The sequence below is a fragment of the Danio rerio genome, chromosome 4, assembly GCF_049306965.1.
Source record: "Danio rerio strain Tuebingen ecotype United States chromosome 4, GRCz12tu, whole genome shotgun sequence".
Lineage (NCBI taxonomy): Eukaryota > Metazoa > Chordata > Actinopteri > Cypriniformes > Danionidae > Danio > Danio rerio.
In genome coordinates, this window is record NC_133179.1 from 46401166 (window position 1) to 46427500 (window position 26335).

Consider the following 26335-nt stretch of genomic DNA (forward strand, 5'->3'; position numbering starts at 1 on the left):
ATCATAAGCATGTGATCCTCTCGAAATTAGTTAATAAACAAATTTCAATTATTATTCCTGGTTATTTCTCCAATAGGAAACTGAAGTTCTAAAACGCGTCAGATTACGAATGTAACCATGGTTCCCTAAGGGAACAAGACGCTGCGTCTTGTTCCCTTAGGGATACAATGGGATACCATCCCTCTCTTATAACCTTCTGAAGCACAGGTGTAATCAATCCAATGTAATTGGCGGGACGCAACGTGCGTGTGGCGTCAGACCGAAGGTATAAAAGCCCCACACTCACAGTGAACTTCAGCTTATACCTCTCGAACGGAGCGCACCAGGTATGAAAAAGTATGGCAACGCGACGCAGCGTCTCATTCCCTTAGGGAACCATGGTTACATTCGTAACCTGACGCGTTCCCTTTCGGGAACTCTACGCTGCGTCTCTTTAGGTGACACAATGGGAACACTATCCCAAACACGCCAAAGTTTTACATGCCGGGGATGAGTTCTCCTATATTGCTAGGACACTGGAACCCGGAGTAGGGTCCAGGTCCAACTGATAAAACCTTACAAAGGTATGTGGGGTAGACCACCCAGCTGCATTGCAGATGCCAGTCAGGGACTGGCCAGAACGAAAGGCTTTCGAAGCCGCCATACTCCTGGTTGAGTGAGCCCTGATCGCCTCAGGTAGAGGCCGATGCAGGGCTTCATATGCTAGTGAAATAGCCTCGACTATCCACCGGCTCAGAGACTGCTTAGATGCTGGCGCCCCAATTTTGGGTGAGCCATACAATACAAACAACTGTTGTGTTGTCCGCCAAGCGGACGTACGATGTACGTATGCATCTAGTGCCCGCACTGGGCAAAGCAGATTCAAGCGCTCCTGATCTGGCGTCATAAATGGTGGAGGATTAAAGGCCTGCAGCACAGTAGGTCGCACCACCTCAGTGGGGACCTTAGGAACATAGCCTGCTCTGGGGTACAGAAATGCTCTCACCATACCAGGTGAGAATTCCAGACAAGAGGGAGCTACAGACAATGCTTGTTAATCTCCTACTCTTTTGATGGATGTAATGGCCAACAAAAAAAACGTTTTAAGGGTCAGAAACTTTTCTGACACATCCTCAATTGGTTCAAAGTGGGCTGTCGACAGGCCCTCAAGCACTATCGACAAATCCCAAGTAGAAAACCTATTGGCGCAGGCAGGCCTCAACCTCGTTCCACGGAGGAATCTGACCACCAGAGGGTCTTTGCCAAGACCATCAGTACGGTATGCGGACATTGCCGCTACATAACCTTTAAGCGTTGACGGAATCAAACCGAATTCAAAACGCTCCTGGAGAAATTGCAGCACTGACCCCGCAGGGCAGTGGACTGGATCCAGGTGGTGGTCTGTACACCACGAAGTAAAAAGTTTCCACTTGGTGGCATACAATCTCCTCGTGGAGGAAGCTCTGGAGCTTAGTATGGTTTGAACAACCTCAGTTGACAAACCAAGATCTACAAGGTGGGCCCCCTCAGAGGCCACACCCACAGTTTCCAGAGGTCCGGGCGGGGGTGTACTGTCATTCCCTCCGCCTGGGACAGGAGGTCTCTCTGGACGGTATTCTCCCATGGGAGACCGTCGAGGAGAGACACTAGGTCCGAGAACCACACTCGTGTGGGCCAATAAGGGGCTAACAGCAATAGGTTGTACCCCCCTTGACGGACCCTCTCCAGGACTCCCGGGAGCAGAGCGATTGGGGGAAAAACGTACAGACGAAGCCTCGGCCACGTCTGCACCATGGCATCCAGCGCCAAAGGTGCTGGATGTGTTTGGGAGAACCACAATGGGCAATGTGTTGTTTTCTGACAGGCGAATAGATCGACGTCGGCTCTGCCGAATCTCTGTCAAATGGCCGCCACCACTTTTGGGTGTAGTCGCCATCCCCCAGGCTCCAACCCCTGTCTCGACAGGAGGTCCGCTCCCACATTCATCGGACCTGGGATGTAAGCTGCCTTCAGAGAGAGCAGCCTCCCCTGAGCCCACAGATGGATTTGATTCGCCAACCTGCACAGAGGGCGCGAATTCAAACCCCCTTGATGGTTGATATAAGAGACCACCGATGTGTTGTTGGTCTTCACTAACACATGGTGACCTCTCACTTGAGGGAAGAAGTGCCTTAGAGCCTGAAACACTGCTAACATCTCCAAGCAGTTGATATGCATGTGGAGATGATGGTCCCTCCACTGTCCCGATGCGGGAAGGCCCCTCAGGGTCGCTCCCCAGCCCTTGCGTGAGGCATCTGATGTCAGAGCCAGGCGCTGAGATATTACTCCTAGTGTAGGGCCCTGGGACAGAAACCAGTGCTTTTTCCATATTGATAACGCTCGTAGGCAACGCCTCGATGCTTTGATTGTGTGGAACGGATTTCCCCTCGGGGAAAACCCCCTGGTTTTGAGCCACCACTGTAATCGTCTCATGTGTAGCAGACCCAATGGGATTATGTTGGAGGCTGCCGCTAGTAGACCCAACAGCTTCTGGAACTGTTTGACTGTGATGGCTTGGCCCAGTCTGATCCTCTTTGCGGCTGCCCGAATTGACTCGATTCGGGTGGGGGACAGACACGCAAACATCGTCGTGGAGTCCCATAGCACACCTAAAAAAGTGGTCTTTTAAGCTGGCACAAGCACACTTTTCTTTTGGTTTAGCCGCAACCCCAATTTCTCTATGAAAGAACAACACCTCGATGTTGAACCGCTAACTCCCTCGATCGGGCTAGAATGAGCCAATCGTCGAGGTAATTGAGAATTCGAATCCCTTGTAGCCGCAGCGGAGCCAAAGCTGCGTCGACGACTTTGGTAAATGTGCGGGGTGAGAGTGCTAGGCCGAACGGAAGAACCCTGTACTGATAAGCCTTGCCCCCGAAGGCGAATCTGAGGAACTTCCTGTGACTTGGGAGGATGGAGATGTGGAAGTATGCATCCTTCAGATCTATCGTGACAAACCAGTCCTTGGACTGTATTTGTGACACGATGGTGCTGATAGTCAACATATTGAACTTCAGTGTTTGTACGGATCGATTTAGCTGTCTTAGATCTAATATCGGACGCAGCCCTCCATCTTACTTTGGAACGATGAAGTAACGGCAGTAAAACCCTGACTCGATGTCTAGAGGAGGGATCTGTTCTATGGCTCTCTTCCTCAGAAGAGATTCTATTTCTTGTTCCATCACTAGAGCTTGCTCTGGCTTCACTAGGGTATCCAGCACCCCGTTGAAGCGAGAGGGGCGTGAAGCAAACTGAATTCTGTAGCCCTACTCTATGGTAAGCAGGACCCACTGCGAAACATTCGGCAGCCGTTTCCACTCTGCCAAAAATTTCTGCAGGGGGTACCAGTCTCTCGAGACTGGTCTCTATGTTCCCCTGAGTAGCTAACTCTGGGCACTGAGGCGAACTCACCACAGGAGGCCCTTGATTTAACTGCTCTTGGACCCTCAGTAGAGGGGGCGAGTCCACTAACGTCACCACTTTTGGGATGAAACGTTTGTGGATATCGCCGGGGGTCTCCACGCCCTGAGACACCAACGGTGGGAGGGTTGGTGGATAGACCCCCTGTGGGCAACGAGGAGGTGGCCTTTGCTCCTCGTTGGGGGCTGCCCGAAGAAGTCCCAGTGCTAGGACTTCTTCTGAGGCCCAGACCGTTTCACAACGATGGTCCTCGGACCACCGTATGTCCCCGTCTTTGCCTCTTGAGAGCGTTTCCCACCCCATTTCCTTTTTGGGGGCTGACGAGAAGCCACACTCTCTTTTTGCTCGGCTCTATACCGGGCAGATGAGCTGGTTGACGGCTGGGGCTGGTCCCGCTGCATAGCCCCAGAAGGATGCCCTTTTGGTCGAAGGAAGCTCCCGTAGGAGCCCGACCTCTTTTTCGCCCGCTCAAACGATTTGGCGACCCGATCTACAGAGTCGCCGAACAAACCCGCGGGCGAAATGGGAGCATCAAGGAAAATTCGTTTATCTTCCTCCTTGATGTCCACTTGATTCAGCCATAAATGTCTCTCCGTTACCACCATGGCCGCCATAGAGCGGCCTAAAGATCTAGCTATTTCTTTGGTGGCACGGAGAGACGGGTCCGAGGCCCAAAGTACTTCTCTTACTGTATCGGGCCCCGCCCCATCATTATCAAGGGCTTCCTTCAGCAGGTCCGCCTGGTATGCCTGCAAAAGTGACATTGTGTGCAGACACCCAACAGACTGGCCTGCTGCCGCATATGCCTTGCCGACTAACATCGATGTTAATTTTACTGGTTTTGACGGCAAGGGGGGGGGGGTCTTCGCCGATGATGCCTGAGGTAGCAAATGGCGCGCCAAATGCTCCTCCATTTTCGGCATTGTGCGGCATCCGTGCTCATTCAGACCAGCAACGGCTGAATATATTGATCCCTGCTGGCTTATAACACGGGCAGTGTATGGATTTTTCCAAGTGTAAATGATCTCTTTTTGGAGATCTTTGTTAAATGGAAGACCCCCCCTCAGAGGCCTGTCTCGTGATGGCAGGATGCGTTCATCACACAAACCAGCTTTTTTGCGCACTTCCTGCCTCTCTACTTCCCAGTTAATATTATATTTAGCTGTTACATTGGCCAGGACCTCTGCCAGCTCATCATATTCGGGGCATAATGGGGGAACGTCATTTTGGCCCCGAAGGCCCTCCATACTCTTGACTCCCTCAGAATCCGGGAGGCGGAGCAGCCGCCCATCAGCGCGAGAGGAAGAAGCCGATGAACGGGCTTCCAGCTCGCGCAGACTGGACCTCGATCTCACAGTAGAAGGAGGAGAAGAAGCCCTCGAGCTTGTCTCCATCCCCTCTGCCAGATCGGCACACCTGCCGCCGGCTCTTTATCAAACAGAGCGCGGCGACTTCGCAGCACTCGACCAGGAAGTGAATCGCAATGCACACAGCCACCCCCCTCAAGGGCTGACTGTGCGTGCTCCTGACCGAGGCACTGCACACACAAATCATGCGTGTCCTGTTCTGTGAGGAAACGAGGACATGGCGGTACACATGATCTAAATGTCTTCTATTTTGCAAATTTTTAAATAGAAAATGAAAGTGTGTGCTTTGATTCAGTTTAAATGGTTTTTGTAGTGCCTTATCAGTGCTGTGAGTGCTTCAAAATCAACGAACTCATTCGCAGAGTGAAGAGAGAAAAAGCTGAAGTTCACTGTGAGTGTGGAGCTTTTATACCTTCGGTCTGACGCCACACGCACATTGCATCCTGCCAATTACATTGGATTGATTACACCTGTGCTTCAGAAGGTTATAAAAGAGGGATGGTATCCCATTGTGTCTCCTAAAGAGACGCAGCGTAGAGTTCCCGAAAGAGAACAATAGCATATGAGATCAGGGGCCTGTTTCAGTAAGGAGGTTCAACCAACTCGGAGTTTAAACTTGAACTCTGAGTTGATTTACAGAGAAACTAAAAACTCAAGAGTTTTCTGTTTCAAAATAGTTAATATGAGTTGGGTCAATCAACTTTGCCTAGACCAACTCAGAGTTAAGCGCGCACACCATGAATATAAAAAAGGCATTATCAATGGAGCGCAGATATTACAAGTGACCATATCAACATCTGAAAAAAGAGATCAGCATTTCTTTCTCCTGCTGAACTTGATGTGCTCATGCAAAATTATAGCAAATATGACCATATATTTAAAAAGTAACATTACTGCATCAGGAAACAAAAACAGTTAGCGTGGGAAAACATAGCTGCTGAAGTTAATGCGTAATTATACATTTAAAGTATTTAAATATTTAAGTATAATAAAATGAGTAATGTAATGTGTGATCATTAAATTTTTACCCATGTTCCCACTTTTAAACACGTTGATCAGTTTTAATAGATTTAAAAGTGCACTTGTCTGCCTCTATTATTGATCAAGTGGTAGAGGTTGATATGACATTTAGAATATAAGCAGAACTAAAAAAATGTTTTAGAACGAATAATAATCCTATTAATCCAGTAACAGTACATGTCAAAGGACAGTGAATTTAAGCAAAACATTTATTTTAAAAGGACAAGCCATTCTCGTACGTGACTTACATTTGTTCTTTGTGTGACTGTAATGTAGGCAATAGCTGTGTTTCCATCCAAAAATATTAATTAAATTTATGTGCAAAACTGGAATATCACATAAAATATATGCAAATAAATCAGCGTTTCCATGCTACGAATCAAAGAGAACAAAATCACCACTTCCTGATTAACTGGCACCAAATATCAACAGTAAAAACGGAATTTACTGCAGTAGAAGAAGCTGCGTCAATCTTTCCTTTATTTAATAAATGTACTCGCGCCTTGAAGACAATGCTGACACACAATGAACACGTGGGGGTGTTTGAAGCCATGAGACGCTGAGAACAGACGCTCTTGACACTCTGGAGGTCATTAATAATATACATTAATACTGAAAAGGTTAAGGTGTTTTAGAATGACCAAAACACTACCTCTCTTTCAGAAACAGGCTTGACTTACCCTGATTTCTCCAGTTTGACAAACCTGCCATTTTGAAACGGAAAACCCAGAGGTTTTTCTTATTTCAGGGTTAAAATACTCTGAGTTTTCAATTAACCTCCTTTCTAAAATGGGGCCCTGATCACTGCTATGACATGATTGACAGTTGTCTCTTTGTACTCTGGTTATCCAGAGAGCTGATGCTGAGTAGTTTTAGGGCTTTTCACACTTTAAATTGTTAACCTTGTGTCATTCTAACAATGGATAAACAGAATCCTGGGTTATCTGTAATCATGTTCCACACTGCTCATGCTATACCTGGGGTTAAAATATAAACCGGGGTGTTTATTAACAGAAGTTTCACATTTGCGAACCCCGGGTTAACATTATTATTTGTATTTTTACGTTGCCACTCTCCCTGATTGGACAAACAGCAGGAAACCTTTTTAGATAGCATTTCTACATTTTGTCAGGTATATAAAATGTCATCATGTAGGTCTTCAGCTAAGCCTCAGAACATGCACAAAGGCAATAAAACAATGACAAAAATACAAATTAATGAAAACAAGTAACAAAGTATGTCATCTCGCCATCTCCTCATTACTCCAGGTAAAGCAAACGTTGCATTAAGCATTTGCGTAAATTCATTCATTCATTTTCTTTCGGCTCAGTCCCTTTATTTATCAGGGGTCGCCGCATCAGAATGAACCACCAACTTATCCAGCATATGCTTTAAACAGCGCATGCCCTTCCAGCTGCAACCCAGTACTGAGAACATTTGAATAAGTTATGTACAATAATGCTAACTCAAAAATATTAGCGTCAATTACACGCACTTGCTGTCAACATGCAGGATTTGTCTCAATCGTGTCTTTCAAGCAAGTTAAAAATGTTTAAATGGAGTGGAAGTTACGCATGAATGAACACGGTTAATCTAGAGCGTGTTCATTTGATCGTTTGCATTTAAAGCCACAGGCACAAAAAGAGCTATAGAGAAATATTCTGCAAGGTATTTGATCTTATTTTGAGCCAAAACCTTTAACATCTTGTAAAAAGGTTCATAATAAGAACCCTTTAAACGGGATTGTTGATGCAGAAATGAAAATAGCCTCACCATTTACTCTCCCTCGTGTGGGTTTTAAACCTTTATGAGTTTCTTGATCCTGTTGAACTCAAAAGAAGATGAAAACGCAGAGATTGGCTTACTTTGTGTTCCAGAAAAAAGGAAAAGTTCAAAACTGCATAACACAGAGTAAATGGTAAGGTCATTTTTTATTTGTGGGTGAAACATCCATTTCATGCTTGTTCCTTTGGGCCTTCATACTAAAGTTCACTTTTTTTTTAGACTTGGTGGTGCTGAAAGAAGAGACTGATCAAATGGAGGAGAAACAGCAGTTAGAGAAACCCCAAGAACTAATGACTAATGAAAAACCCACACTGACTAAAAAGACTTCACGTGGAAGACCTCGGAAAGCCAAATCTGGATGTCATTTCAGCTGTAAACAGTGTGGGAAAAGTTTCAGTCAAAAGTCAAACCTTGATGTTCACATGAGAGTTCACACAGGTGAGAAACCTTACACCTGTGAACACTGTGGAAAGAGTTTTGGTTATATACAAGGCTTTAGAACCCACATGAGAGTTCACACTGGAGAGAGGCCGTACACATGCCAACAGTGTGGAAAAAGCTTCTTTCATGCAGGAAGCCTTGTGGTGCACATGAGAATTCACACAGGGGAGAAGCCTTTCAACTGTGCACAGTGTAGAAAGAGTTTCAGCCAAAAGCAGAACCTTGACGTTCACATGAAAGTTCACACTTTGGAGAAACCGTACACCTGCGAACAGTGTGGAAAGAGTTTTGGTTATATACAAGGCTTTAAAACCCACATGAGAATTCACACTGGAGAGAGGCCGTACACATGCCAACACTGTGGACAAACCTTCTATCATGCAGGAAACTTTGCAGTGCACAGAAGAATTCATACTGGAGAGAGGCCGTACACATGCCAACAGTGTGGACAAACCTTCTATCATGCAGGAAACTTTGCAGCACACATGAGAATTCACACTGGGGAAAAGCCTTACTCTTGCCCTCAGTGTGGAAAGAGTTTTAAGCGAAATGGCACCCTTGAAGTCCACATGAGAACTCACACTGAAGAGAGAATTTTTACTTGCACATAGTGTGGGAAAAGTTTTTCTCAAAAACAAGACCTTGAGATCCACATGAGGATTCACACTGGAGAGAAACCTTACACATGCACAGAGTGTGGTAAAAGTTTCATATGTAAAAACGCACTTGATTACCACATGAGAACTCACACCGGAGAGAAACCGTTTGCATGTGTTCAGTGTGGAAAGAGCTTCACAACCAAATCTAGCCTCATGAACCACATGAATTTTCACACTGGAACCATAGTGTTCACATGTGATCAGTGTGAAAAGAGTCTCACACGCAAAGACTCCATTAAGAAACACATGAAGACTCACTCAGGAGAGGATCATTTTAGATGCAATGAGTGTGGAAAAGACTTTAAACATAAAAGAAGCCTCAACACTCACATGAAGCTTCACAATGGAGAGCAGAGTCCTCAAAATTGAGGCCTTGTCCACACAAACACTGGTATATTCAAAACGGCAGCTTTTTCATGTAGTTTGGCTGTTCGTTGACGTGAAGTTTATTTATAAATTACTTTCGAGAGGATCACATGTTTATGATTGTCCACAACTGGTCCTGCATTAGCTAACATAATTCACCAATCAGATGATTCCTAACTCACTATAAATAACCAGAGTTTCTTACCTCGGTTATCTTTGTCTTGAGAAATTCCCCTCCCACCCCTACTCCCCCTCCTTCTAGATTGTAATGTAATGTAATGTGTATTTATTGTATATAGCGCAATTATTGTGTATGGCCATACACCCAAAGCGCTTCACAATCATGAGGGGGGTCTCTCCACACCACCACCAGTGTGCAGCATCCACTTGGATGATGCGACGGCAGCCACAGGACAACGACGCCAGTGCGCTCACCACACACCAGCTATTGGTGGAGTAGAGAAACAGTGATAGAGCCAATTCGGTGGAAGGGGATGATTGGGAGGCCATGATCGTATGGGCCGATAGAGGGACTTTGGCCTGGACACCGGGGTTACAACCCTGCTCTTTCACGAGAAGTGCCATGGGATTTTTAATGACCACAGAGAGTCAGGACCTCGGTTTAACGTCTCATCCAAAAGACTGTGACCCCGTCGTTAGCAATGTTGCCTCAAAGCAAGAATGTTACAGGTTAAAGTTTGCTGAACCGGTTAACACTTTGTGTGGAGTTTGCTCGTTAACTCTGTGCTTGCGTAGGTTTTCCCCAGGTTCCTCCCACAGTCCGATCTAATTAAACTGAACATTCTACATTGGCACCATAGTCGAGCTCTTAGTAAGCCATATAGCTCTCTTTAGCCATCTCTATATCTGTCAGTTGAACAGAAACGAGTCGGGGGAGTTTATCAAGAATTACCTGAGCTCAAACTCCCCTCACACCCTACTTGCAGAAGGGAGCCCAGGGCTCGGGGATCTTATGAGCTTAGGGCTCTCCCCCGGGACAGCTTTCCCTCCTTTAAATCTCTCAAATTATTATATGCAATCTCCTCAGTTATTGGACTTTTTAACTGACAAGGGGAAAAACTTCAAAAACATATACACTATGACTTAAACTACTACTGTTGACTGTTGTGTTTAAGGATAGTGTAATGCAATATTGAAAATTTAGGATTCAATAATGAATATTGAGAATTCCAGATGTTTCAGAGCAGGTCGACACACACACATAGATTGCTATGATAAAGCAGGCTAAACAACTATACATGTATCAATTAAGCTATATGCTAAATAAATTCTGATTTTTTTTTTTGATAGGCTAAAAATGTTCATGTGTTAGCTATCTACCACTAACAAGTAGTCTTATATGCAAAGATGTGTTATTCAAAAATTTGTTTATAGTTGTTAAAAAATACTAATTGTCCATATTGGCTCTGTTCAGGATCCCTTGTCTGTCCGACAGTGCTCAAGCTAAAGTGAATAACCACTAATATAGTTCTGTGTGTGATGACACACAATTACAGTGATGTTGCTTTGTGTTTTCTGAAAGAATGAATAATTTGTTCCAGACCATCCCATCCTCGTGTGCAAAAGAATGCCAGCAGGCTTAGATGAGATAAGAATAAAAATGCATCAAGATGCACTTCATACAAAAATAAATATTTTTTATGACTATTTTTTAAATGTTTAAATATCTTTCCCATCTACAGTAATTAGTACATTTTTGCATGATTTTAAACACCTCTGTGGTGTTCTGTCATTACTTTCAGACCTAACCTGAATGCAAATGAAACAGAGGAAGCGAGTTTAAGAAGAAATAGTCTTGTTATTCAAAAGTAAAATAATTTAGTTTAAACTGTTAAGTTTTAAGTAATAGAATTTTCATTTGTTTCACCTTAAAAGAGTATAAAGGGGAGGTATGTTTAAAATATAAACTAAAGGCTTTTACAGGTAAACTGACATTTTGTCTGTATGTTGTGTTATACCCAGCCTCAGGCCCGGCCCTAACCAATTTGGCGCCCTAGGCAAGATTTTAGGTGGCGCCCCGACACATCGCAGTAAATTCCACTGCTAGTGTAAAGTCATAAGAAACTAAACAGCTTTTTGATCGACTACTACAAGCTGGGAAAATGTCAGATAAATATGCCAATGCAATTAACATTATTGCTGAATAGATCTAATATTTACACATTTGCTTGAGGAAGGAATGATGGGATAGTTACATTACTATTACTATTTTCCAAAACATCTATGCCCTTCCATAACATTTGCTGACGTAAAACTAACAGATAGCACTATAGCTATTTAATGATTAGCAATGTTATGTCATATCTATCAACGTTGGAATGTTAAAATATGGGACAACACATAGCTTCAAATGATAGAATACATAGCGAACATTAGAAAATATTGACAATAAAATAAATGGTTTAGCCTATTAAAATCAATGGCTTATACAGAAATTAAATAAAGCTATAAAATCTATTTAACTTTTAATTGTATTTGCATATTAATTAAAGTTACTATAGTTATTTAGTGAAGAGCAGCAAATGAATCTCTCATTGTGTTTTGTTTGATAACAGAGGTATAATGTAAGAATGCACAGATCTATAATGAACGAATGAATGAATGAATGAATGAATGAAGCATTCGACTACTTTAGTAACTGTTGTGCTCATTTAAGAGAAAATTAGTTGAGTTTAAAATAAAACAAGCAGGATAGAGGAAAAAAAAAACAAAAAAAAAAAGAAGCACTTTTCCGATGGTCCCTTACGGAGAGCTCCACTCCGCGCGAGCACAGCTCTCCTGGCTAAACGGAGCAGTGCTCGTAATATCGAGCGAAAAAAACGAAAAAGACAGTTGTGAAACATAACCAGCTTTGTCTTTTTGTAGGAAACACACTTTAGATCTTTTTAGGGTAAGAGGTTTTTGAGTTATTGCCATCTATCACTGAATGTGTCAGGAATATTGAAAACAAAACCAACTTAACCCCGCTCATTTCTGGCGCCCCCTGGACGTACAGCGCTCTTAGCATTTGCCTATACTTTTTTGCACCACTACAGAGCTTTAAAGAGCCCATATTATACGCCTCCCATCAGTGCTGATATACAGCCTACAGCCACATTGCACTGCTTTTTTAAAATGTATTTATTCATTTTTTATTGCAATAACAAGCCATTACAACAAATAGAAATATTACTCATGTATTCATTTGTTTTGAATATTTTTATTAATCAGGAGTCACCATAGTGGAATGAACCGCCAACTTATGCAGCACATGCTTGACACAGCAAATGGCCTTCAAGCTGTAACCCATTACTGGGAAACATGCATACACACTCAATAGCCGCGTTTCCACTGTCACTTCCGGGGCCTAATCGGGCCAAATCTGGGCTTTCTTGGGGCCAGCGGCCGGCCTTTTTTGGGCTGCTGAATATCTTGGGCCAAAGATGGCCAGCTGGGGCTTCGGGGTGGAGTGAAAGGAGAGGCGGGGACAGTTTTACGATCGCACGCGAGTACATGCGCCAAACACATAAACAAATAAATAAATAAGGGAAAGAAAACATCTGGGCGGTATTCCAGAAAGCTGGGTAAACTTACCATCTGCTAAAACCTAAACTCTCGGTTGATTTACCCAAAACCTGCTTACCGCGAGTATGTTGGTTCCAAAACAGGTGACAAGAGTTAGTTAAATCAACCTCCTGAAGATAACCGCGAGTTAATGCGCGTGCACGGCACACACCTGAAGGCATTTTCAGTAGATCGCCGAATTCACGAGTCACCATAGAAAGTCACGGTGAGAAAAAAGGGCAACGCACTTTACAGAGGCGAAGCTGGAGGTTTTAAACACAGAGATTACACATCTGCTTCAACGAAGGAAAGAAATATAGAATAAGAAATAGATAAGAAAATAAAAAATAAATAATAAGAAGATTTATTAGTTCATTAAATTACACATGCCACCCTCCATTTTATTGTAATGATAAATTAAACTACTCTTAAACATCCTTTTTGAGTATGTTGTGTAACCATTCATGCATTTATTTTTCTTGCCATTAATTTCTTAAGGCCACAATATGTGTTTTGACTAATAAGGCTTATAGAAATTGTAATCTTTCTGGAGCTAGAACTCTGTCCAAAGTCAATAAACACAGAAACATTATCATAAAAGGTAATATTTAATTACTGGAGCTCTTTATTTAACACTCTAGAATATTCTTTCTGACACGCGGCTAATAGAAAGAGGCCTGTCTAACTGCTGTGTCCTATAATAAAGGCTTTTCAGTGGTTGAGTTTTTGACTTAAACCACACACTCTGTCACTGTTGTAAGTGATTGTTGTCAGATAGCTTTAGGTTCTTTTTATTTTGCATGCAGACGAAGTTCCTTCTGCCTCAACTAACAAGCAGTGTAAGAATTTTCTGCACTTTTCCATATTTGAATATTACTCTTGGATCACAAAATCTTTTATCTACATATTTAAATTCTAAAGTAGCTGTATAAGGTCCATCTTCAAAGATAAAGTCACATGAGCATCAACTTAAGGTGAGAAATGTATATGAAAAATATGTTACACGTTGAAACGTGCGCGTATAAAGCAGTGTACAAAATCATTCATTTTATTTCAGGAAATGAAGAAATGAACAGACCAAACTATTTGATTAAACATAGTTTTTTGACTAATTATATTTTTTAGCACTCTTCCATCTGTTTTGTCTGCTTGGGTCACTGAAATTTCCTCTGGGTCAGGCTGCAGGTACGTGTCATCGTATAAGGCAGAAAAGGGTATCTTTTGTCCTCCAGCAAGTAACAATGTAGTGCCCAGTAATGATTCTATTTTATAATACAAATATAATAAAAATAAACATTGTGTTAAGCAACATTTGCTTTATAGTTTTTTTTTACTATATTTGTGTTATACACTTGAATCATTACTTCCTGAAAATCAGCCATTTAGCCTCAACATAGTGATGAGGTGGGGTGTGTGATGAGCTGGTAAGTGGAAGCAGTAATGAGTTTAATAGTTGAAACACCAAAAGATTAAGGATAGAAAATTAAGTTGTACCTGCACACTTATACTTTGGACAAATTTTATATTATCAGTGTCCTTTAGTGACTGATGGAGCTTTAAAATCGGCTGCAATTAATGCACACAATAGCATTTAGAAAACCTGAAAAAAATATTATATTAAAAAATGTAGGTGTGTGTGCGTGAATGTATATATAAGAATGACGTCCTACATCTTAAATTAAAGATATATTTTCCTACAAAAGACAAGGCTGCCACTTATAATATTATACAGAAAAATGTGAGGGTGCAGAAGAAGAGAAAAAACACAAGATCTGTAAGTGAGATTCGAACTCGCTCCGTTGTGCGCTCCGTTGTTCTTTATTGACGCACTGTCCACTACGCTATTCCCGTGCTCTGTATCATCTGTGTAATGATACGCAGTAATGTATGACCAAGGAACTGTACAAAAGTGTAAAAAACAGTTCAGTGCCAGGCATACTGTACAGGTGGTCCTACTGCCACATTGTACAGTTGCCTAAAATGCCCTGACGCGAATACAAAGAGCTGCACTGAATGTTTTTTATGGTAAGCGCAGACCCGGGGTTTGTCACATTTGATTTTAAAAAGGTTTGTTAAATACATTAACATGATGAATTTGGTTATAAAAAAAACTATGCACTTATAACCCTCTCACAACGAAAAAACTTGTATCTGTGTGTCCACATCCATAAATATTCTCATCAAAAGAGCACGCAATGCTCAGTAAACTCTCTGAAACAGACAAACTCTGAAACATAGCAACCTACTCTCTGAACATAACCTGCTCCGGAGCAGGTTATTTTCAGAGAGTAAGTTGCTATGGCTACTTAACATACCCAGAAGTTACCTCCGATTTTGGAACCAAAGTTGAGGTTATCCACCTACTTACTCTCAAACTTACCCGGGTATGTCACATAACCTGCTTTCTGGAACAGCCCCCGGGTCCAGTAGCCACTCCTCACAGTCTTGAGCACAGACAGATACAATGAGCAAACACAACGAACTGACAAAGAAAGATAGGAGCATCGCCCAGATATAGGCATGATAATGAGCCTCAGCTGGCGAGCTAATCAAAACAGCTGAGTATCGTCATAACTCGTGACCATAACAAAAACACGTGCACAACCAAAACAAAACAAACCCACGTGACAAAACATTACAGAGTCCTCAGAGGAGTGTACTAGACACACACACACACACACACACTATCTCTCTTTCACACACACACACACACACACACACACTGCTGCTGACTGCTCCTGCAGAGGATTCTGGTTAAATCTCTCGTCAGTCTTCAGCTCAGTTTCACTGATGATCCAGGATAATAAAGCCAGAACCCAGCACAGAGCGGCTCAGTGAATGTGGTCTGGACTGAGTGGATGAGGCTCATTGTGTCTCTATAGATGTTGTAGAAGATCAGAGTTCCTGCACTGTGATCCACAAACACTCCTATTCTCCTGCTGAGCGGCTTCACTGGGAGATCAGTGTCTGTGTCATTGTGTCTGAATATGAATCTGGAGGAAGAGCAGATCAAACTCCAGGACTGAGCATTAAATCCAAACTTACACTCAACACCTCCTCCCTTCCTCCTGATGCTCTTATATGACACAGATATAAACACACCATCATCTCCACTCCAGTCAATCTCCCAGTAACAGCGTCCACACACACTCTCTCTGCACAACACCTGATGATAAACATCAAATCTGTCTGGATGATCAGGATACGGCTGATTCTCTCTCACACTCTTCACCTCTCTGTTCTCCTCAGACAGAATGAGTTCAGTGTTTGCTGTGTTTGGATCCAGAGTGAGGAAACAGACATCTGAACACAAGAACACACACATTTATAACCACAGCTGTGTGTGTGTGTGTGTGTGTGTGTGTGTGTGTGTGTGAGAGAGAAAGAGAGTGTGTGTTTGTGTAAGAGACAGATAAAGCGTGCGTGCGTGTGTGTGTGTGTGTGTGTGTGTGTGTGTGTGTTTTTGTGTGCGTGTAAGTGCATGTGTCAGCGTGTGAGACAGAGAGAGAGAGTGTGTGTGTATGTGAGTGTGTGTGTGTCTGTGAGTGAGTGTGTGTGTCTGCACAGCAAATTCATTGGTGTTAAATTTCAAGTGTTGTGGTAATTCAGAGTAAAGTGTTAAAATTCTAGAGTTAGATAAAGGTATACAGAGTAACATGTATAACCTTTGTAGAAAACCCTTGTATTAGAGAAACTAATCAGAGTGTCTGAAATCTCGCCACACCCTCATTCACCTGGCCCTTAAATTAGTCAATTAGTTTAGTCCACTAGACAGAGGGAATGACCACAAATAAGTGAATTCAGACACCTGCTGTTGAACACCTGCTGTTAACAAGCACAATCACTGAAGGAATAAGAAATTGAAGGAAGAAATAAATCTACAGACACAGCCTCACACCAAACCAACTGAATTAAAACAGAGGATTAAACAACTCCATTAAATAATAGCATAAGCAGCTTCACTGATTACAGTTTGACTTCATTTCTGTAAGAATATTTGACAATGAACAGAGGTTAAATTTTTTTTATTAAAAATATTTCATTTGACCTCACCATCATGGAGATCAGAGGCTGCTTATTTGAGCTCTTGAAGCTTTACTGTTATACTATAATGTTTCTCTAACTGCTATAGCTGTGTTTTTAAAACTCATTAGCTATAGCAAGAAAGGTCAAGGGAAACTATACTGTTTATGCTTAATTATTATAGATTTAATTTCAGGTGTTTATTAAGTTGATTCATAAAGATATGCAAATATAGTTGTATTAAAGCTGCATGGGACAATACTACTGGCAGTCTGCTGCTCTTCATAGAAAATTCAACAAACGATTAGGATGCATTTAATAATTAGAGTGTCATGCACTAAACATTCAAGCTCCAGCTAGCTCTTTATGACACACAGGCATCAAGAATCAGGACATGAACCTCAACTGTGGTTGCTAAAAAAAAAAAAAAAAAAGCTGCATAGTTCATGCCGCAATGCATGCTGGGTGCCAGCATAGTACAAAGCTCCCAGCATGCATTGCAGCATGAATAAATTATGCAGCTTTATGTTCTTACAATTTCTTTATTTTCCTTTATTTTGTGTTGTTTTTGGGAGGTGATATTTCAGTAGTGTTTTTTTTTTTTATTGATTTTTATTTTTTTGTCACCATCATTGAGATTCAAAGACTAATTGTTGATGTCTGTGTGTTTTTGAGTTCTGCCATAGATCAAACATTCTCATTGTAAATATTGTTTTTATTTTATTTGAGCTTCAGTGGTTTCATTTATGTATATTATTTATTTCTCACACATAACTAATATGATATTGAATTTGAAAACAAGCAGGAAAGGAAGGCTATGATATCATAAATAATCTTTTCAAACTGACACTTTAATTTTCTTTCAGCTTTCCATGCAATATGTTTAAATAGTGTAATTAACACTAACTATAGCAGCCAAAATAAAAGACATTTATAGTAAGAAGTTGAAGAGCCCGACTAAAGCAGACTCTGTCCTCCATCATGGTGACTTCAAATGAACAACAGAAATTTCATTAAGAGCTTTTGTTCACATGACAGAAATAAAGTCAAAGGTCAGTAATAGGTGAAGCTCCATGATAAGTTGTTTAATTTGATGAGTTTTTTTAAAGATGTTGAAAAATAACATTTTTATTGTGTAATTTGTTTTATTTTTATTGATTATTATTTTATTTAGAGTTTTTTTTTTCTGAGTTGATTTCATCTTTGGTTTTGGCTTGTGTTTTTCTGTCCTCCAGTGATTCTGCTTGTTAACAGTTGTTCATCAACAATTCTCAATCCTCCTTTAATTAGACACTTAATTGTCTCATTAACTTCATCCCTGTCTGAGTGTTCAGCCCTCTGTAGTGAGGACACTAGTGAGGATTTTGCTCTGGAATTTAAGGCTTACGTGTGTTCGAATGAAAAATACAGACTGTGGGATGTATTTTTAACAGAAATATTCTGGAAACTGAATTTACGAATGTAAAATGTTGAAAACAGCAGATTACTGGCAACCACTGCTGCCAGTATTTTGACATACATTTAACAGATATTTTACACAATAAGAGTTTGCTAATTAACACTCTGGGTGTTAAAAATTTTAACACTTTCAAAAATGTTATTTTAACACTTATAGTGGTTCCCATATAAACACTGAGGGAGTGTTAATTTTAACTCTAAAGTAGTTAAATCTACCAAATCTAAAATTTGCAGTGTAAGATCGATAAAAAATACAGACTGTTGAATGTGCTTTTAACAGAAATATTCTGTAAACTGAATTTATGAATGTTAAAAACAGCAGATTACTGGCAACCACAGCTGCTGGTATTTTTACGTAAAATCTAAAAATGAAAAAAAAGAAAGAAAAACAGCAAAACAGTTTTTGTGTCACCATTGTGGAGGATAATAGCGTCTCTGTTCAAGTCCAAGGTGAACTGAGAAAATTTGATGTTATGCTGCATCTTCTTTTGTTTAAAGGTAACTGTGTAGTTACTATTGTAGTCAAAATCTGTTTGCTACTTGCAATCACACATGAAAACATTATTGCATCTAAAGACTACATTTTTTTGCACTAAGCTATGATTTTGTAAAATGAACAATGTATTAGTTCATGAAATATGGTTATTTTTTGTAAATTTATACAGTTATATAAAACTTCCATGTTTTTCACAAAAGATTCTGGCAACCACAGCTGCTGGTATTTTTTCGGAAATTTAACAGATATTTTACACAATAAGAGTTTGTTAATTAACACTCTCTTGGTGTTGATAATGTTAACACTTTCAAAAGTGTTATTTTTAACACTTATAGTGATTCCCATATAAACTCTGAGGGAGTGTTAATTTTAACTCTAAGGTAGTTAAATCTACTATCTAAAATTTGCTGTGTAGGATCTAAATAAAACTTTGCTTATCAACACGAGCATAAATTATTCACAAATAAACCTATACTATGTTCAAAACATGTATGAAACTTGCGCATATATAAACTTGATGCATGCATACACCCATTAGGGCTGGACAATGATTCGATATCAATATATATCACTATAGAATTGTTTTCAGTAACGTGATATGAGTTTTAAACTCATTTCCGGTATTTCGATATAAATTTGCATATATATATATATATATATATATATATATATATATATATATATATATATAAGAATGTTATAGATTGCATCATTTGTCACTGAGTGACGGTCAGTGCTCGGTCATGCTCAGAAAGAGCATGATATATATATATATATATATATATATATATATATATATATATATATATATATATATATATATATATACAGGGCTTGACATTAACTTTTTTGATCACCAGCCACTGTGGCTAGTAGATTTCCAACATTACTAGCCACTCTGCATTTTCACTATGCACAATTTTGTTGTTGGAAAAATATATTTTATATGCATAAATTTGACGTTGACATGCTAAAATTACTTGATTTAAATTTTGTGTTATGTCCACATGCGTCCTCATTCATTTCACTTTTTGTGTGTTGTGTATGAGCTTGCTCAATGAGCATGAGCAAAGGAGTCATGGTTTCATACTTTTTTTAGAGCTCAAAATTAACGATTTACCAAATTTATCTCTATAACCATACAAAACAATAATTATTTCTTAGACACAATTTTTTAATGTGTCAAAACAAGCAAAATATAGTTGTATACTATACTTTTTATTTAACAAAACATTTCTTAAAAAAGAAAGAAAAGCAATTGACTTTTAAAAAATAACTATTGTCATGTATCAAAAATATGCACAGTAATCTGTCGTGGCTAATGATCATCCTCTCATTCGGTATTCACTTGCTTTCTACTGCTCGCGTGATCACAATTATTTTACTTCTCGATTCTAAGATCACATTTGCACGCATATTGGGTCATCCTTATATTGTCGAACCCTGCTTTTAGGAAAACTACAATTTAAAAATTATTTTCAACCAGCCAAAGGGGCTTGTGGGAGTGACTGTCTAACACGCCAAAGCTGAAATCTACCTGAATTTGGCGGGTTGGCGGGTGTTAATGTAAAGCCCTGTGTATATATATATATATATATATATATATATATATATATATATATATATATATATATATACATATATATCTGTTTGTAAAGGCTAAATACAAAAAAGAGAGAGAACATTTTAAAAAGTGAACAAGTAAAAATTTTTTTTACTTTTTTATTAAAAGAAAAGTCATAAGAGCCTGGAGGTATTATAGACTTTGCAAATTCAGTTTGCAGACATTTGTAGGTACAGACATCTATTGTGTGCGTTCTTGGCAGTTTTTTAATGTCTTTTTAATATTGTCCATATCGATATCGGAATTATATCATATCGACCGAAATTAAGAAGAATATCGTGATATAAATTTTTGTCTTATCGTCCAGCCCTATACACACATCTTCTTTATGATCAGTCCATGCGTGATCATAGGGAGAAGTAGAACCAGATGACCAATACTTTTTGGCAAAATTGCAACAGCAGTGGGAAAGGAGGACAGTTTTTGTAAAAGTTTGGAAAAACCTGAGGGATAAGTTTGTTTAAAAAAAGAGGCCATGCAAAAGTGTAGACCCAGTTGGTTTTAATATTACAGAATATGTTTTTCCATCATTCATAGGTTTTACACTGATGTATAGACCTATATTACAATTTCGAATTTAAAATAATTTACAAGTTACAAACTAAAATTAAGTAACAAAATTTTGCCTAATTACCCTAGCCTGCCTAGTTCACCTAATTAACCTAGTTAGGCTTTTAAATGTCACTTTAAGCTGTGTAGAAGTGTCTTCAAAAATATCTAGTCAAATTTTATTTACTGTTATCATGACAAAGAGAAAATAAATCAGTTATTAGAGATGAGTTATTAAAACTATTATGTTTGAAATGTGTTGAAAAAATTCTGCTCTCCATTAAACGGGAATTGGGGAAAAATAAACAAGGGGGCTAATAATTCTGACTTCAACTGGAAAGGAATATATGAACCTATCAGTTTACAGTATATTGATGCCCAATTTCTAGGCTTTATTGGTGATAACTAAACTAGCCAGAAAGTGATGTGTGAATTGTTGAGTGGGCAAAATAAAAAATAAAAAACCTCAATATTTTTAGTGAGTGACTTGTTTTCAGTTTTTATTTCTGCCTTAATAAAAAATATAATTGTAGAGCAACCCAAGATCTGTTGCCATTAATATGTAACTTTAATGGGTAGAACTGTCTGAGATATGAACAAAAGCATGTGATGCATCATTTAGATAAAAAAAATTATTTAAAAAATCTTGAATGGTTATAAAAATCTTTATAATTAATTATAAAATAATTAAAAACGATTATCCTGAATGATATTAATGATATGACCTAGTTCCAGAAGCTTTTTACTTCTCTGTTTATTTGTCTGTCTGTTTCTTCTTATTCTGATCTCTTTATGTGTATGCGTGTTTTTGATATTGTGATATAGGTCCTAAATTTAATACTTAATGGTCTAAAAAAGGTCTGAAAACAGACCTTATGGTCTGAAAAGGTCAAATTTGACATTATGATATCTGCAGAAACCCTGAATATAGAAATAGAAGAATATACTTGTTCTGTCTTTACAAATATTTCTGATTTCGATATTCTCTGTTTTTTTTCTGACATCCAGTCCCATAATGCTTCTGTCTCCTCACCTGCTTTGGACAACGTGAAGATGAGTGATCCTCACAAACAAACTGAGCCACAACAGTCAGACAAAGCAAGAAGATCAGGAAATAAGACGGTAACCCTTTCATTCAGGCACCAGGTAGCCTATCTAGTGATATTTGCTGCTAAGTGAACAGGGCAGAGTAACCAGAACAAGGTAAGACAGACCCTTTGGCAGGTTTATTTAAAATGTAATCTAGTTCTAACTATAAAACATCATACAATTGTGTCTTAAAGCAATTTATTTAAAGATGAAAGGATGGCTTAATTACGTATTTTCACATGCCAGATATTCTGGAGTTAATTCATACAGTATGACCAATAGTACACATACAGATTTTACTATAAAAGATTGGTTAATTACTGGCAAGTGATAGTTGGACTGCAAAGTTAATCGTAAAAAGATGGCAATCTCAATTTGAACCCCTGAATGTCGATGCGTGAACGACATTTAAATGACCATATTGCAGTTTGGAGTTATGTCTACTTCAGGATAGGGTTGTGCCGATTGACACTAGTGTCGTGTATCGATGATAGGGAGAGAAATCAGAGAGCTGAGGCCTGACTATTTTAAAGATGATGTTTAGCTCGTTTCACATTTACGTAGACCTATTACATGTGTTAAATTCATTTTTAAATAAAAGACGTATTATTACTATTATCTTGTTGTTGATGTTATTCTTATCAGAATTAATAATTAACTGTAATTCGTCCAGCTTTAGCTGTGTCCGTCAGTATTGCCTAACAGACACTTTCAGACTGCAGCAGCAATCATTTAAACTGAAAATTGCCTGCTCAAAGGAAAAAAAATACAATGATTTTAAAATTGCAAGGCGAATATTACCTATATTCACAATTTTTACCAAAATCAGAATGTCAAAAAGAATTTATTTCCCATTCTTTGTATATCAAGTTAATATGCAACTTCACTGTTACTTAAAAAATGATAATAACAAAACAGGATTTAATTAACAAACAAGTTATAGGTGCAGTAGGTGATCTGCCAAAATACTAACCTAATGCAAATGCTAAAATGCAAATGGTGAATCTGCGTGAAGAGATGCCCAGTGGTTCAAATCTACATTTGCTGACAGACAGTTTGAGCTACTTATCAGAATTATGGGAATTGTCAGCCCGACAATATTTAATTGGATGAACATGTTTTAGTTTTATGCCTTACCCAGAATATAAAAATACATATAAACACATTTAGATCATTTTCTTTAATCTTTACTTTTGGACTGTAAAGAGACTTTCAACCAGCACAACAACACACGATTCTGAAGATGATCACCTACTGCAGCTTTAAATAGATTTAAAAAAATAAAATAAAACCAAAAATGAAAACTTTAGAACTGAAAGCGGCTCAGATGTTCTGGAACAAATGGTGTTGCGGTAATTTACAATTGTTGGTCACCTGAGACTCCTTTTATAACAGCACTCTCACAAGATTATCTCTTGCTTTCACAAAAAGTTTTTTTATCTTTTATTTATATTTGTTACTAATAGCCTATTTTAGTTTTGCCTACGGGTAAAGGAAGCCTAAAGACTTTTTAATTTTGTTTTTAGTGCATACATTTACTGATTTGTCAAATACCCAGAATATACAGGGTGTCCGCGGGGGTTGTGACAGGTAGTAAATTAAATTAGTCAAAATTAAGAGCATTAAAAAGTATTAAAAAGTAGTTAATGTCATCTGACGAGGTATTACATTTTTGAGCTCAAGATAATTTTAGATTTTTAGATACATTTTCAGTTTGTGTTGAGTGCAGGCCTTTATTCTAAAATTTGCGTGGATTTATTTAAATGTTGAGAGTAGGACCGGAGCGATATCGTGAGGTGGTATGGTAACTTGGCAACAAAGCCTCAACGTCAACACACCAGGGCTCGAAATTGTGATTATTCTGGTTGCATATGCGCCCGAAAATTAAGCTATGCAACCTCATAATATATTTGGGAGCATGTGTGCGACTGCATATAATGGTTGTAGTGCGACCTGCTTAGATTTTTTTTAAAGATGTGCTGAATCGCTTTTCCCTGCCATTATAATGGTTCATATTAGCTGTGAATCACTTAAGGCTTTTCGCTGTCAGATGACAGGGAGATTTTGTGACTGCAGGAATTGCAAAAGCCTGAAGAGTGAAAAGTACACAGGTTTGCAAATCCCACCTAAAGTTACAAATAATGGCGCAGATGACCACTATCATGTGGTGAATGTTGATCCACCAACCGATACACACATATGTAAAATCTAATACTGTACACATCATCGCCAAAGAAGCAGGCCTTCTAAGTTTACACTGAAACTGCAGCTCATAACAAAGAACCGCATTGCGCTGGTGGTCATCATGAGAATCCTGCTCTGCCTGCTCATTTATTGGGTCGGCTGACTCGCCTGCTTTATTCCACAAACACAGAAAAATGTAAATTAGCTCATAACTAGAGTGAGCATTTACAATGACACAAACCAAAATCAAAACTTTCAAAGAGTGGCAGAAGTGAGACTTTTTTTTTTTTGAGATGTATATTCTTTTTCTATTTAATTACTGATGACTGTTTGCAGCTTTCAGTCTTGAACTGAATGATTTATTATAATCTTTTGTTTGTTTTGTTGCAGAAATATTATTTATTAAATTAACTTGCATATAAAAAACAATAGTGCAAAATATTTTTGTTTGACATATACTATACATTTATTCTTCATGAAGTAACTGTAGGACTTTATATAGCAGATAACCCACATTCAAGGCAGCATGATAATGACAAATGTAATTCTTTGTTAGTATTATTGTCATCATTGATTCAGCACGATTGTCTAACCGTCCTGAGAACGGTTTGTAATTGTGCCGCACTGATCCAGGCTCAGTGGAGAAACAACCGTAACCATACTGAACTGTTCTTAGAAGAGCGGCTATTGATATGAATGACATGCATAACATTGATTAAAAACTATGAACAAAGGCCCATTGTGACATCTAGATTAATCCCTGTGCTTTACTTAAATGTATATGTTATTTGCAATATGTTATTGCATTTAGAAAGATTTAATTTACGCCACTACAGTTGCAGCTCTAAGTCATGCTGGTATAAATTTTTTTTGAAGGTATTAAAAAAGGTAGTAAAAAGTATTAAATTCAACTTAAGAAGTTCTGTATATACCCTGAAATAAATATGTTTGTTTTATTTGTGTTTAATTCTATGGAATGATAAACATGGGTGTTATTCAAAACATGACCTATTTATTTTTAAATATATTATATTTATATATTTAAAATGTTTTATTTAATTGTTTAAACCATATTACATAAATTTACAACTACTATTTTACCATTTGTTTTGGCTTTAGTTATTAAACAGATTATTAATAACTAATCAAAGAACATTTTACTGAGCTCAGTGAATAGTTTTGTCTGTAGGTCTAGTCAAAAATCGAATACAATTAGAGCCATGGCTGCAAAGAGTCGGCAACACTGTGTCTAAAATGAAACTTAGAAAACAATAAACACAATTATTCCAAGCACAACATTGTGTTAGATTTTAGCAAATACAAATGTAACCTTGTTGATTATCACTTATGTGACTATGATCAGACCTGCCGCACTCAACTGAACAAAACATGGACAAATAAAACCCTATCACAGAGAAATAGTCATCCGCGGGGGTCCTTCTCTCATCTAAACAGGACATTATGTGTGTGTATCACCAGGGTCCCCAAAGGTGTGTGTGTGTGTCACCAGAGTCCTCAAAGTGTAGCTAAAACAGTGTGTGTGTGTGCATCACCAAGGTCCCCAAAGGTGTGTGTGTATCAACTGAGTCCTCAAAGTGTAGCTAAAACAGTGTGTGTGTATCACCAAGGCCCCCAAAGGTATGTGTGTGTATCACTAAAGTCCTCAAAGTGTAGCTAAAGCAGAGTGTGTGTATCACCAAGGTCCCCAAAGGTATGTGTATCAACTGAGTACCCAAAGGTGTGTGTGTATCAACTGAGTCCTCAAAGTGTAGCTAAAGCAGTGTGTGTGTATCACCAAGGTCCTCAAAGGTATGTGTATCAACTGAGTCCCCAAAGGTGTGTGTGTATCAACTGAGTCCCCAAAGGTGTGTGTGTATCAACTGAGTCCTCAAAGTGTAGCTAAAGCAGTGTGTGTGTATCACCAAGGTCCCCAAAGGTATGTGTATCAACTGAGTCCCCAAAGGTGTGTGTGTATCAACTGAGTCCTCAAAGTGTAGCTAAAGCAGTGTGTGTGTATCACCAAGGTCCCCAAAGGTATGTGTATCAACTGAGTCCCCAAAGGTGTGTGTGTATCAACTGAGTCCCCAAAGGTGTGTGTGTATCAACTGAGTCCTCAAAGTGTAGCTAAAGCAGTGTGTGTGTATCACCAAGGTCCCCAAAGGTATGTGTATCAACTGAGTCCCCAAAGGTGTGTGTGTATCAACTGAGTCCCGAAAGGTGTGTGTGTATCACCTGAGTCCTCAAAGTGTAGCTAAAGCAGTGTGTGTGTATC

General features: G+C 39.1%; 3 protein-coding genes across 9 annotated transcripts in view; 2 read left to right on the plus strand and 1 right to left on the minus strand.

Moving 5' to 3' along the window:
- Window positions 1-10729, plus strand: part of LOC103908679 (uncharacterized) — a 129949-nt gene extending 119220 nt beyond the window's left edge. For both annotated transcript variants that reach the window (XM_073947800.1, XM_068219905.2), the window contains exon 3: window positions 7830-10729. In XM_073947800.1, the coding sequence (XP_073803901.1) occupies window positions 7830-8662 (833 nt within the window). In that variant the 3' untranslated portion in view covers window positions 8663-10729. The remainder of the gene's footprint in view (window positions 1-7829) is intronic.
- Window positions 1-26335, plus strand: part of zgc:174653 — a 954986-nt gene that overhangs the window by 156336 nt on the left and 772315 nt on the right. The window lies entirely within an intron of this gene.
- The window catches only part of LOC103910510 (NLR family CARD domain-containing protein 3-like), a 28732-nt gene continuing 16064 nt past the window's right edge, over window positions 13668-26335 (minus strand). For 2 of the 3 annotated variants that reach the window (XM_073947400.1, XM_017355328.4), the window contains exon 11: window positions 13668-15943. In XM_073947400.1, the coding sequence (XP_073803501.1) occupies window positions 15414-15943 (530 nt within the window). In that variant the 3' untranslated portion in view covers window positions 13668-15413. The remainder of the gene's footprint in view (window positions 15944-26335) is intronic. The other variant, XM_073947401.1, reaches the window with a different exon arrangement.